The following is a 15,000-nucleotide window of genomic DNA, read 5'->3' as shown; positions in this document are numbered from 1 at the left end:
TAATCATCCTTGCTCAAATGAAGAAAACATTAAATAGACTTTTTTGAAAGCATGTAACTAATCACTTTCGCTTTCCACCAGAAGAACGAACAATCTGTCAGTTCCACTATGTACTCTGGCCTGATCATGGAGTTCCAGAGACTGTCCGACCACTGCTGGACATGGTGCGGTTGGTGAGAGACTGTCAAGCTTCGGAGACATTGCCTGTTCTTGTTCATTGTTCAGCTGGCTGTGGCAGAACAGGAACAATTTGTGCAATTGACTATGTGTGGGGTCTTCTGAGAGCTGGGGTAAGTACTGTACTGTTACAGAAAAGGTATAATTGAGAAAGAATAATTTCACAAAGCAAGAGCTGTGGTTGACACCTTTTGATAGACATTTTGCTGTATGGAGTAATTTATTCTCATTATAACTTTTCACCCATTGTCACTATTACAACAATGAAAGTTATGGAGATGGGTAGGCAGTGTTGATTATATAATTTTACTGTTCATTAGTATGCGAATGCAGACTTGTCAGCAAGTATGTGTATATTCAATATTATCCTTATTAGGTCTCAGCATACTTTCCAATTATATCTAGAAGGAATAACTATCAAGTTTTAATGAGTTTGATATTAACCTTGAATTTGTTACTCATTACTGACTGTTATTTCAATGCATTTTACAGCGTTTGACAGAAAATCTGAACCTCTTCGGCCTTGTAAAGGAGATGCGTAGACAGCGTGTTGCTATGGTGCAAACAAGGGAACAGTACATTCTCTTGCACAGAGCAGTCCGAGAACTTTTCAAGGAAAGATTGAAGGTTATAGATGCTCACCCATATGAAAATATAGCAACTGATGGTACACCTCTAATTTTAAGAGAAAAGGAGAGTGACTATGAGGAACTCTATGTGAAACCTGAGAAGCAAGGTATTAACAATGATCTCTTTTTTGGAAATTTCTGTTAGTTTAATAAAGATGATATTTCAGCTTAATATACCTTGAAGGATGGAAATTTAAAAAAAATATGCTAAATTTCTTTTCCAGATGAAAGTGCCAAACCAACCCCACCAACAACAGCCCCAAGTGCCGTATCCACTCCAACTGGCTCTCTCACTCGGTATTCTAATACAAGAGGAAATAATGGTAAGCAAACAACAGCAACTGATTTAATGTGAATTAGATATATGTGGGTGTAAAGATCCCTCATTCCATGTTTGTAGTTCAAGAAATATAGAATTAATTATCATCTCACTTTCCAAGCTGTTTGTACATGTGCTGTATATAGTGCACATAAAGATTCTAAGATTTGAAATTCATTTCGTTGTTTTTAAATCTCTTTTCAGATTACCTGGCATCGAGTTCACCCATAAATAGCTTAGAGAGGCCGGTGGCTCCTGTTCCTCCACTCCCTCTGAAACTCTGCAAGCCTCCCCCAGTTACTTCATGCGTGTCACCGCACTCCTCACCTAGCCCCCACATTTCACCCATCCCGCAGCCATCCACCATCCAAAATCACTGTTCACCGGTCCCTCAACCATCCCCTGTATCACTTCCTACCGCTAACCAGGCTTATCGTAGCTACTCTGCCTCTCCATCTCTACCTGTGGTTACAAGCACTCTCCAGCCTGTAGTTACTGTCACAAGTTCCAGTTGCTCACCAGGAGGATCTCATCTGTTCTCACAGTTATCACCCAACCCTTTCCAAGTCACTCCATCCAATAGTAAGGCTGGGATTCACCCAACTTCAAAATTAGAAAAGGATGCAGAAAATGCGGCTCACAAACGGCAAGTTGCACAACCCTCTGGTTCCTCCCCTGCTGGTGGAGTTACACAGAGAACCATGCAAACTCCTAGTGTATCAGGAAGCCCACAGCCTTTATCCTCAGTTGCCACACCTTCAAATACACCAAACCATACCCCAACACCACTTCATAGCCTGAGTATGTCACAATCTGCACATCATTTGAATCCAGTCCCTCCAATTCGAAGTAGGACACCTTCTCCAGGGATGACATATGGAAGATCCTTAGAAGAAGGGAAGCACAGTGTAGTTGATAACACCCACATTAGTCAGGACACTAGCACTAAGAGCACTGAAATTGTAAGACGACCAAGCATAGCAGAGCTCAAGGAATTGTTTGAAAAAGCAGGAGATGCTGAAACTCCAGGAGTGAGACTGTCTCGCAGTGCAAGCAGTGTAACATCAAGAACTAGCCTGAGCATTCATCCAGATGCAGATGGAGGCTTTCGCATTAAGAGAAAGAGCAGTTTAGGGGCTGAAGAAACTTTGCAGTCAAAGAAAGCATATGAGATGTTAGAAAGATCACGCCATCTTAACATCTGCCCTCCTCCACCACATGAGTCTTCGAAAGCTGCAGCTGTATCAACAGCACCTGTGACTGTTGTAAGTGCTGCCAAACCACCTTCTAGTCCTGTGTACACCAGCCCCTTATCACGAAGGAGAGGAACCCACAACCTAAATGACTCCCAAGATGATAATTCTCATTCAGCTTTGTTGGCTCGAGTTGATGACAGACCTGCTTTACCTGTTAAAAAGAGCAAGTCATTTAGATATGCTCGGCCTGTAGACTCGTCCACAAATACCATAGCTTCTACAAGAAGTCCAGAACTAACAAGGAAGAAAGCAGATATCAACACCTATTTTAGCTTAGACAGAGGGAAAGGAGACAGCTTTTCACTCAATAAGTCAGAAAGTGGCAGTGTTAATTTCATAGGAGATATTCCATCACCAAGAGAAGGATTCAAACTATCAGTCTATCAGATGCCAAATACATCACAGGCATCAAAGCCTGGTGTAAGCAGTAATGAAACTAAAGATCAAACTATCCCTGAAATAAAATTGGACCAGAAGCCACAGATACCGCCCAAGAAAATCATTGGTGAACGCTTTCGTAATGCTCGTCCTCCAGATTCTCTGTATATCAGTGCACCTCAGCCATATACTCCAATCAATACGTTCCAAGGTACAGGTACCCCGCATACTCCACAGTCTGCACCGCCAGTCATCTCATCAACACAAAATGGTTCACCATTTTGGAATCGTAATCAAGTGGATAGGTCAATTTATGACTGTCCAAAAGAACTACAAGCAACTTTGGGACATAACAATGATAGTGTGCCATCTACTTCAGTGGCAACATCCATTACAAACAGCCAAAATCTGTATTCATCCCAAACAGCAGATAACAGAATGCACACAAGTATCACTGGCCACACATTAGCTACTCTTCCTAAACCATCTCCAAACACAGAGCTCTCTCAAGAGACTTCAGGTGCAAAGGAGTACGTTAATGCAAGGGTAGTAAGAAATCCCAACACGGACACAAAAGAACCATCAAGATATGTATATGTTCCTCTTCCAACCAAAAGAGGATCTCGAGATAATAAGGCACCACATGAATATGCAAACTGCACATTGAGTGCACAGTCGGATTCTGTGGAGGGGGAAGATCCTACAGAGATATATATGGACTCGCAAATTGTGAAGAAAGGAGCACCTGGTAAATTCCCTGTATATGATGAAGTAATTCCTACAGCACAGTCAAAGACTGAAAGTTCTATCAATAAGTCTACTTCTAAAGAAAACGTATCTCTCCCCATGTCTACTTCAGCATCACCAGGATCACTTGGCACTCCAGGCTCAGCCACTACCCCAGGATCTGCAGACTATGAGGTCATGGACTTTGGTGAAACAAGTACTAGTGTTGATGAGGTATTTGAAACTGTCAACTATGAACTGCTTGGTGCTAAAGACAGAAGAATACATAGAAACACGGAGAATAAACACTCAGCAGATAATGTAAAGGACTTTTGTTCTAAAAAGGATTTAGATCCGATTGCTCGGCAGGTATATCTAGATTGCCAGGATTACCTCCTCCATGGTACCAACAAATCTCCAGTGCCATCCCTGATGCCAAAACCTTCGGAGAAAGAGGCCAAGAAAGTAGCAAAACCAACAGACATGTCAAAAAGCCTTACTTCAGCTCTAGACACAAGCATGGATGTAGATGAGGTTAAAAGTAAAGTAAATGTGGCACCCCAAGGGCTGAGGACCAGAGAACGTCGAAACAGCTACAGGCAGGCAGTAAATCCTGTCACACATGGTGAACCCAAAACGCCAGAAGAAAAGATGAGTGGAAAGTCGGAACCGAACCGAAGCATCCACAAATATGAGACCATTTGGTTTGAGAATGGAAAGCACATAACAAGGAAAAATAACCCAAGTCCAAATAGCCAACAACAATTGCATCAACAGGTTTCTAAATCGGCAAGTGTCCCAGCAGAGAGAGAAGACCCACAACAGAGAGGCAGTTCAAGTGTTTATATGCAAGTTAAGACCCCATCTACGGAAGATCATGGATCTAATTTTAACCAGATGTCAAATAATAAAGATTCTCTTTTTAAAGAAAAATTGGAAGAGTTTCACACTCTCGTTAATAGCATTGAGTGGGAAAAGCCAGTGAGAAAGAGTGCTGCCTCTCCAAGGCTTTTGGATGATGATGCAAACTCTAAAGGATCTGGAAGTAATAACAGCACCTTACAGTCCCATTCTACATCATCATCATCCAGAGATAGTGAACATCAAGAGCCAATTTATGTCAATACTCCACCTCTCTTACCTGTCTCTAGAACTTTGTCATCCAGTAACAAAGGTCAGCTACCCCCAAAAGCCACCAGAAATTGTGATCCAATCGAGTCAAGATCACCACTACCTTTGCGCCATAGTCGCACTGAAGGTAAATTAGACAATACGGACTCCAGAACTGGGCAGCAGTCACCAGTTATTAATACAAATTCCTTATATGGTACCATAGCAACCTCAACTGTAAGGCCTAAACCACCTGGGAGTAATTCTTCTTCACCATCTTTTCCAAACTTTTCTCAAAATCAGGCAAAGCCACCATCACCCTATCATAGTTTAGTGTCTACGGCCACTCTTCCATCAAGAACAACAATATCTCCAACACCTTACCATAATATACCCCCACCTAAAGGATTTGGTAATGGAACGTCCCCGGGTAATTCTCCCAATCCACTCCATTCTCTACAGCAGAACAGAGAAAATCATGAACCTTTGTCATCTTCACCATATTACAACATGGCCATGTTTACAAGTGGCAAACCCAATCAAGGTTTTTCTCCTTATACATCGCCTCCACAAATTTCAAATGTGGTGCGTCAAAATTTCCCTCACGGCCAACCTTCCAAAGCCCACATCATAGGAGATATTGCCATAGTTGGTACGTATAATGTACTTCATATTCAGTTTTTTAGATATTAGCAATTGAAGTACTAATTCATTAGTAATTTTTTATTCTTATTACTGACTGTATATATTGTCATAGTGGTCTTACATAAAATTACATATTGGTTGTAATATTTTGCAGGAGAAGAATCTGTGCGACTCAGGCGGCCTGGGTTAGCGCCACACCCTAGAACAGATGTTGGAAGTGGGTGCAGTAGCAATGACTCAAGAGGTTCTGAAGGAGCACCTATTGCTCCTCCAAGAATAAAGAGGAATTCAACCGCTGGCTTACCCAGGCATAGTGCCATTGAGCCATCATCGCACATGCACAGCGATAGGCGTTGTGAGTACAATACTTTAACCAAAAGGAATCAACTGTAAACCTTTACTCACACGCGTAGAAAGATAAATCACCCTTCCTTGTGCAACACATTTTGTTATTTGTAGTATGTGCTTAGGGAGGAAATGCTTTACTAGATTATATTTTTTTGATTTTAAATTATCCAGCTTCCAGTAATGCAATACTAAACACTTTTTTAGTACATTTCTCACAAATAGATTATTTATTGAGACTAAGTAACTCTTGTGAAATGGTGTCCTTTTATTTTATTGTGTCATAATGCTATGAACCAACTATTATTATTGTTATTTTAATGATGATGATAGACTTTTATAATCACCATCATCATCATTACCACTACTACTACTACTGCCAACATCATTGTCATTGTCATAATTATCACCATAATTATTATCATTGATCATCATCATTATCATCATCATAGATACCGTCATCATGATCATCATCATCATTACCGCTGCCATTAACCCCCCACCACCATTACCACCATCACCACCTATTACTACCATTCTAATGTTTCTTTTATGTAATTGTTTTGTAAAATTTTATCTTTATTCATTAACACTAAAAATGAGAATCTTTATTTATTATATGGGAGTACTCAACATGTGCTGTATAATAAATCCATGAACAGTAGATGGACTAATGCATGAAAGAGGGAAGAACATTCTGTTATTTCCCGACAAAAGAGTGATTTAATTTGAATTCATAGTAACACTAATCTTGTGATTACATAAGATAGGTCTTTTTCTTCGCAATTTGATTGATTAAAGCAGTAACTTGTACTAAGGACATTTTCCCTTTCCAGGCTCAACAGATGGTCCTGAAAACTACCGCCAAACCATGATAACAGCTAAACAGGTAGAATATTTTCATCAGGTTTCATAAAAAAAAGGGTTTAAATTTATGATTAGGGATTGACAGTAGAAAAAAAAATTGCATGATTATACTTATTACTTTTACTACAATAATTTAAGTGATATTTCAGATTCATTGTTATCTTCGGAAATGTTACCTTATGCTTATCTTTGTTTTTCTGACACAGGAAGCTGTCAGGATAAGCCTCGTCTGAAATATTTGATTTTATATATTTAGTGTGTGTGTGTTTTTGTATAAATTGACTGTTACAAATAAAGTAAAAACAAAAATTTCACCATGCTGTCTCAGCAACAGCCAATGCTAAAGGCTTTCTCTTCACAGTAGTTTGTGTAGTGGGTGAAAATACAGATTCTCTTGTTCTGTGCAGGAAGGACTGAAGTATCACTTCTTCTAGTCGTGGTTAAGATGTCTGGCTGGCGCTGGCTAGCATATCCAGCTTCATCATTACAACATGAGTACACCAACTCACTCGTGCCAGCCAGCCAGCTCTGTAGGATTACTGTTGTGTGTTGTGTGATGGCAAACTAATATCCCTCCATCAGTTTTGAACTTTAGTGTTTGTGATTCTGTGTACATATTCTTTAACTCCGAAAGTTCCTTCTTGTTTTATAAAAAATAATTTGTTTCTTATGTATGTCAAGAAATGAATTGGTCATTAACCCTCTAAGATTCTGATGACACCAGAGCATATCCACATACTTCTGCTCATTGTTTTTAGCCTTTCTTTTACTCCAGGTATCACATGAATGTGTTGTTAATCATCTTCCAAATGTGACTAGAACGAATATTCTTGGAAATAAGTTTCAAATAACCATTCAAAGTGAATTATCTCTAAGTGAACTGAGAATGCGTGATGCACACAGCACAGGAAAAATAAGTGAGTGGCCAAAAAAAAGAACTAAACATAACATTTTGTGATAAAGTCGGATCTGATGAATAATTGAATTGGTATATAGGAAAAGTAATAATTGATTATTAAAGCTGTGGCTTTATGTTAATGAAAGTATTTTATACTGACAAACAATAATTCTTTGATACTTTGGCTCCCTTCCCTTTTCCTAAGTGTTTTATCTTGTGAGTCTGATTGGGCAAGTGGTGTGATATAGTGGCATCAATCATTCATTTTAGAAATGGCATTTTTTATCTATGGAGACAACAGATGAGAAATGAAATTGTGAGAGCCAGTAATGAATAGAAGTTTAGATGATAGATTGCATCATTTGGCAGTTGAGGTGATTAGCGGATAATTTCTGAAGATATATAAGTGGATGTAACATCAAGTAATTTTTAGACATACTGACAAGACCTTTTCATTTATGTCCGCTTTTCTTTTACAGCTGTAAAAAGTAATGCTACTGCTATTTACGATTAGGAATTTCATAGAACAAAAGAAGTGGTCAGCTTATATCTTGTAAATATGTATAGTTTCTTATATGAGCTGTGGTGAGAAACACAAGTATGTTATAAGAATTGACTTAACCCATGGTTAGATTGTTGTTTTATTCAGTGGATGGGATGTTATTTTGCTACAAAGACAGATAATTATTTTGAATTCAGCTTTTTATTACAGTGTTAGTTATAATGTTAGGTAAGATTATATATTATATACTTTTTTTTTTAAATGTATCAAGGTTCTGATTGGTTGAAATTAGAATGCAAGCCTAGAAGAAATATTTGTGCAATTGATTGATAGGTTAGAATACTATAGATGTTAGTAAGATGAAAGTCGCTTCTATAAATATAAGCATTATTCTTCAGAGAGAGGGATGGGAAGAGAGAGAGTGTATGAGGCTGTATCTGTGTTAACTTTTTTCATTTGCATTTGTGTACATGTTAATAAGATGAAAGACGCAGTTGTAAATATTAGCATTATTCTTCAGAGAAAGGGAGTGAGAGAGAGTGTATTTTTTTTATTTGAATATGTGTACATGATGTAGAACCAAAGCGGTGGGAAATATTCTAAACTGAAAACAGTCATTTTCAGCTTTAAAAATTTGCTCAACAATAACAATACGCTTTCAAATTCATCATGTAATAGACATAGCCTAGAAAGCATACATTTAGTTGCATGATTGGCAACCATGTACCAAGTGTTCAAATTAACGTCCCATGTGTGTGTTCATCTGATGTGCTTTATTTTATCCATATAGTTCATGATTTTATATATTTGTTTACATGAATGCCATCCCTCGTTCGTAACATGTACTTGTATAATAAAAATGTGTTCCCTTTCATGATGTTGAGAGTAAGTCAGTTTCCATTTTCCTATCCAACTAAATTAAATGAATTATTATTTGTGTGTGTGATTGCGAGTGCAAGTGCATGCGTGCGTGTGTTTATGTATGTGTATGTATGTATGTATACATACATGCATGTATAGATATACATACATACATATATATATATATATATATATATATATATATATATATATATATATATATATATATATATATATATATATATATATATATATATATATATATATATATATATATATATATACACACACACACACACACACACACACACACATACATACATACACACACACACACACACACACACACACACACACACACACACACACACACACACACACACACACACACACACACACACACACACACACACACACATACACACACACACACACATACATACATACATACATACATACATACATACATATACACACATACATATACACACATACATACATACACACATACATACACACACACACACACACACACACACACACACACACACACACACACACACACACACACACACACACACACACACACACACACACACACACACACACACACACACACACACACACACACACACACACACACACACACACACATACATACATACATACATACATACATACATACATATATAATACGTACATGCATACACACACACACACGTACGCACACACACACGCACACACACTCGCACAAGCAAACTTGCACACGTGTAAAAGGAAGTTGAAAGTCTCACTCCTTTCTTTTATGTCATTCAATACAGGAACTAAAATTGGGGAAGTGTTGATGTTTATACTTAATCCTGCATATTATCTGTTATGTTTTTATATCTTCTTACAAGATTTTGAATGGAAGAATCATGTCATTTCTTATAAGATATGTGAATACCAGAATTTCCATTTTGTGGCTAGTACAGAATGTAGCTTAAGTAGACGTTTGCCTGTAGTTTTTATTTAGTTTGCATTGTTTAACATTTTTGAAGAATACTTTTTACTTTTTTATATAGAAACCTTTTTCCAGCCTCAAGTTTTTTATGCACTTTTGAAAAATAATGGGAAATTCTTAAATTACACCATGTAATCTTGTGGTATGAATTTTTTATCTTAGTTTTTTCAAATCTATGATTGTTGGGTGTTATTGTTGAAGTTGATCACCCTCTTATTTCTGACAGAGCTGGCCCCTTGGTGATGATGAGCCTCCACCAGCAGTGCCAGCCAAAACAGCAGCAGCATATCAGTACTCCGATCCACCACCACCACCTCCCCACAACCACCCACCCAGCCCCCATCACCTACCTCTCAATCATACACATTCTCCTTACCTTCAGCCGCCGCCACCCAAACCTGTGCTTCAACAGCCTTCCTTGATACAGCAACACCAGCATCCACAGCAGGCATCAACTCAGCCTATGCAGATATCACCATACCAGTCACCTCCTGTGCCACAGTCTTCTAAGAAACCACAGAATCAAAATTCTGCACTAGAGCATCATCACAGACCACCTAAACCCTTGATAGAGACTGTTCAAGACCAGAAAAACTCTCCATTGTCTGATCAGAATAAACATACTGTGGCTGGGCAGAACAGGGCTGAGGATGTAGTAGTCAGTGAGAGCAGTTCTGAAAGCTCCGATGACGAGGGGATCTTTCACAAATTCTCTGCCCCAAATATTTTCAAGAAGTGGCGTTCCAATTCAAACAAGCAGGCGATTCCACAAGTACCTTCGTCTCCTAAAGCTACAAGCTCTCATTTCTACACTTCAAGAGAAATGAAGGAAGAAAAGGACATGGAAAAGGACAACATGAAAGGAGTAAAAGATCAAAAAGATAACACTGCAGTTTCATCGCCAACCTCACCAAAACCCTTAGTGAAAGCATTTGAAAGATTAAAATTCAACCCCAAATCTGTAGCTGCCAATTTCAAGTCTTATTTGAGTCCACGTGGGGATAAGATTGAGGGTGATAGTGGAGGAGGTGCTGAGGGCCATCCAAATGAATCGCCAAGTGGCAATTTTGTGAACTCACCTGGCACTGGCACTAGGAACATCCAGAAGAGTGCCAGCTCTGGCCCCACCATCACTGCCTTCTCACAAGTGGTACAAGATTACAGTAAGTAAATGGTGTATATAGCACTCTGTATTGAATGATTAATCTTCTTATATTTAATATTTTGTATCTTTTTGACTGTAAAAATAAAGGATGTCACCAAACAGAATGAATACTAGTAAGTATATATATATATATATATATATATATATATATATATATATATATATATATATATATATATATATATATATATATATATATAAACCTAAATATATACGTATCCATATAAATGAATATGGACTAACACACCAAGCACAATGATAAGAAGCATTTATGGAACTTTCTCTCCCTCTCCAGAATACCCAAACCCCATACCAAAGAAGCCGGCTGGTCCGCGTGACATGCCAGCACAAATGAGAGGCTCCACCCCAACCAACCCCCAGGTTAAGGTCAAAACAGGTCGTCCACGGCAACAATACCTATAACTGGATCATACATGCCTACCTATGTGCTAGCTCAATCCTCTACATATGTACTCTTCATGAAAGTAGTTGATATATCAAAATAAGCAAATGGAAATTATCGTTTATTATCATTGTTTTTTTTTTTTTTTAGGATAAATATTTTGTATCATTGTCTTTATATTTTGAAATAACTAATTGATTGATGAATACCAAAATTTCCAAATCTTTCCTTTGAATGATCTCTGTAATTTACTGTAAAGCAGGCTTTGAATTAACTTTGTTATATATACATACATACATACATATATATATATATATATATATATATATATATATATATATATATATATATATATATCACATTTTCATTTACATTCATATATACTTATAGCCAAATATGTTAAAATAAGCTTAAATGCAAGAGTATCGTGATCTTTACCCAGAGGATAATGATTTTTATAATTGTCTTTTTACCTGATAAAATTTTGATCTCTCAACTCATTTTCAATCTTGATGAGGAAAACATGAATATCTGCAGTAGAGTCCAGATCTATTCTATATTAGGTTTAATATTCTGAATTTCTATATCATACTTGTAATTAATGTATCATGCTTGTGATCAATCCTGCTTAAGCTGTAAATAGTGCAAAATCAGTGTTACTTTTTTTCTTTTTCTTTTTTTTTTTTTCTTTTTTGCTAATATTAAAGATAATTTTTTTTCTCTCAGATTTTCTAGCCCTTCACACCTATCAGACATGGCATTCACAACCATCATGTTTTATTTAAGATGTTTAGTGCTCACCATTGTCACCTGAGTAATGATTATATTGCAATATTTTTGACCCCCCTCCAGTTTTTAATGGCTCTCACTCTGGTTACTTTATCTTACAGAGTTTTAATCTGTGAATACTGTACAGCAGAAGCCTGCTTTTAGAAATAATTTTTAGCTACATCATAAAATAAGCAAAAAAAAAAAAAAGAAAAAAAAGAAAAAAGGTAAAAATGCATCTCAGTGGAGTTGGGTCATGTTAAAATCAAGCAAATTGAGTTCAGAAATGATGATTTACGCTTGGTTTAAACGTTTAAAAATGATAAAAATATTAGCCATACAACTTATAGAGCACTGCCCTGTATATAGCAACTTTGTTGATATATTTAATGAAATCTTAGTTATAAGTGTTTTTAATACTTGTATATTAATAGATGACATTTTGCATTTTCCCAGTCGTTATGATGAGCCTTAAAACTATTTCTGATGGACAATCACCTGTAAGTAATGATTAAATAGACCATGCTTAGTTTTTCATTGTGAATGTTTTATTAACCTAAATTCCTACACTTGTCGATGTCTTTCGTGTCATTATACATGTTCAACTAGCTAAACATTATTTGATTGTAATGGCAATTGGATTTTATATGTTTAAAGATAGCTAAAATATAAATATGATGTTGAAACAAAATTTGTCTTTTTTTCTTGAACTACATATGGGAACATGGTTTTCTCTACAGCTGATATTTTGAAAATTAACTGATGGTGATTTTGGACTTTTGGCATAGCCTTCAGTACTGAATTACAGGTACTTGTTTCTAGGTGTTTAAACTTTGCATTGAACACGTTACTACATCTAAAGGGGTTTTAGATAACTTATTTTATAATAAAGAAATCAGGTTAAATTATAATTGAGAACTCTTCTCTGTAAAAGAAAAAAATGGATACAAATCTGACAAACTATCATTATGAACAGATTATGAACTATCCAAAAGAATATAAATATACAAGTTGTTTGACATATCTGTTCTTATTCCATAGTATATTTTGAAAAAAAAGTAAAAAAAACAAAACAAATGCTAAATAAGCTTGTATCATCCTGTACATCTGATTATAAAAAGATGGAAAAATATATATTTTAAAAAAGTACATTGGCGCATTATGAAAACAACCAAACAAGTGTTTATATAAGTGAGTATTATGAACAGGAAATAGAAAGTCAGAGAAGTCACATCACTGAGATTAGGTATTCATATTATCAAAAATGTAAATGGCAACTTGGATAAGTCAAGTATGTGTACACACACACACACACACACACACACACACACACACACACACACACACACACACACACACACACACACACACACACACACACACACACACACACACACACACACACACACACACGCACACACGCACGCACGCACACGCGCACACACACACACACACACACACACACACACACACACACACACACACACACACACACACACACACATACACAGACACACAAACGCACAAATCCAAACAAACAAACAAACAAACAAACACACGCACGCACAAACACACACACACACACACACACACACACACACACACACACACACACACACACACAGGCACAGAAACATATGTAAATAAATGAGCACACACACACATTCACACACACACTCACACTCACTCACTCACTCACTCGCTCTTCTTGTCTGACGTGGAACTGACAGTAAATGCTCAAATTAAGCATGTGGCATCGAGAATTTCGGAAATGAAATACAATCACATTTCGGCTTCAACAGAGCCAGTTTAAGCCGATTTAACCCATTTGATCAAATTGGTTCCCGCACCAGCAGTCCTTTTCCATCATATGAGGTACAAATACTATTGAAAACGTGAAATGATGAATGAGATATTCTTCCTCATAAAATTAATCTATCGTGTATTTATTATATCAAGCATTTAATGTTTATTCGTTTTCTTGTTGGTTTGTATGTGTCTTTATATGAAATATAAACATCCATAAATTTTACTATGTAGAAATGGGCCCCCACCATCTAGCAATTGCTAGCACCGGCCCTGGGTTTCAATGGACAATTTCAGAAACGGACAAAATATGCCTAGAAGTGATACACTCGCAGCCGTGCCGCCGCCAAGAACTTGACCGCCGGTTCTCAAATCTCCTCCATCTTTATCCTTCCTCTATCCCCATTCTTCATTCCCACTTTTTTTTTTGTCATGGGGAGCGTCCGCAACTACAGGTAATATTGGACCAATGGCGCTCTCCCATTTATCCTTCAAAATGAGGTTTGCGTGTGTGTCTTCCGAATAAGGGAATGGCGATTGTTCTGGATGGGGAAGGCATTTACAGAAAGAGAATTTCAGAGCCTAGAAAAAAAAGGAAAAATAAGAAACATACCAGCTAAGCCAAGAGTTGTTAACGCTAGATTGAAGGCGTGAAACTACTTGATGAGTTTGCGTGGTCGTGGGAGTGGAGGTGACACATAGCTAATCAAATGACCAAAAAGTTATCTACAGAAAACAGACACAGAAGTTACCTAGCGACAATAAAAGAGGTTCAAGATTAGAAACTGAATGAGTTAAGTTGGAAAAAACTTTAGGCGGAATCCTGTCAAGAAATCAAAACAAACTTGGCATAGCATCCTTTAGCAAGCAACACTGAAGAGTGAAGTACAACAACATTCCATATCTCTTCTTGGTGTTAAATGCTCTCTTGATGATATATATATATTTTTCTTTTTTAATGCTAAGAATCTTTTCCATGAAATAATACTTATGTGGAATAATGGCAATTTATTCAACCATGAAGCTTTGGCTGTAAACTGCATCCTTAAACGAAACCCAACCTTGGGATATTACATTTAATTCAGAGATTGAAATTGAAAGTCATCTAATAACTTTATTGACTGAAAAACAGTACATTGAGA

The 15,000-nt window shown here is 37.0% G+C and overlaps 1 protein-coding gene across 6 annotated transcripts in view; it reads left to right on the top strand.

Annotated features, from left to right (window-relative positions):
• The window catches only part of LOC113814283 (uncharacterized), a 158,785-nt gene extending 146,196 nt beyond the window's left edge, over positions 1 to 12,589 (top strand). The window contains exons 6-14 of one of the 6 annotated variants that reach the window (XR_011398665.1): positions 82 to 290; positions 670 to 913; positions 1,031 to 1,129; positions 1,330 to 5,247; positions 5,395 to 5,595; positions 6,422 to 6,474; positions 6,860 to 6,982; positions 7,228 to 7,369; positions 9,943 to 10,073. Coding sequence is in view for 2 of the 6 variants with exons in the window: in XM_070123833.1 (XP_069979934.1) it covers positions 82 to 290; positions 670 to 913; positions 1,031 to 1,129; positions 1,330 to 5,247; positions 5,395 to 5,595; positions 6,422 to 6,474; positions 9,943 to 10,879; positions 11,177 to 11,304 (5,789 nt within the window). In the remaining 4 variants the exon portion in view is untranslated. Of the gene's footprint in view, positions 1 to 81; positions 291 to 669; positions 914 to 1,030; positions 1,130 to 1,329; positions 5,248 to 5,394; positions 5,596 to 6,421; positions 6,475 to 6,859; positions 6,983 to 7,210; positions 7,441 to 9,942; positions 10,880 to 11,176 lie in introns of those variants that run through there. The other 5 variants (XR_011398667.1, XR_011398666.1, XR_011398664.1 and 2 more) reach the window with 5 other exon arrangements.
• Positions 12,590 to 15,000: the final 2,411 nt, after the last annotated feature.

Source organism: Penaeus vannamei, chromosome 7 (genome assembly GCF_042767895.1).
Source record: "Penaeus vannamei isolate JL-2024 chromosome 7, ASM4276789v1, whole genome shotgun sequence".
NCBI lineage: Eukaryota > Metazoa > Arthropoda > Malacostraca > Decapoda > Penaeidae > Penaeus > Penaeus vannamei.
This window is presented reverse-complemented; position numbering and strand designations above follow the sequence as displayed.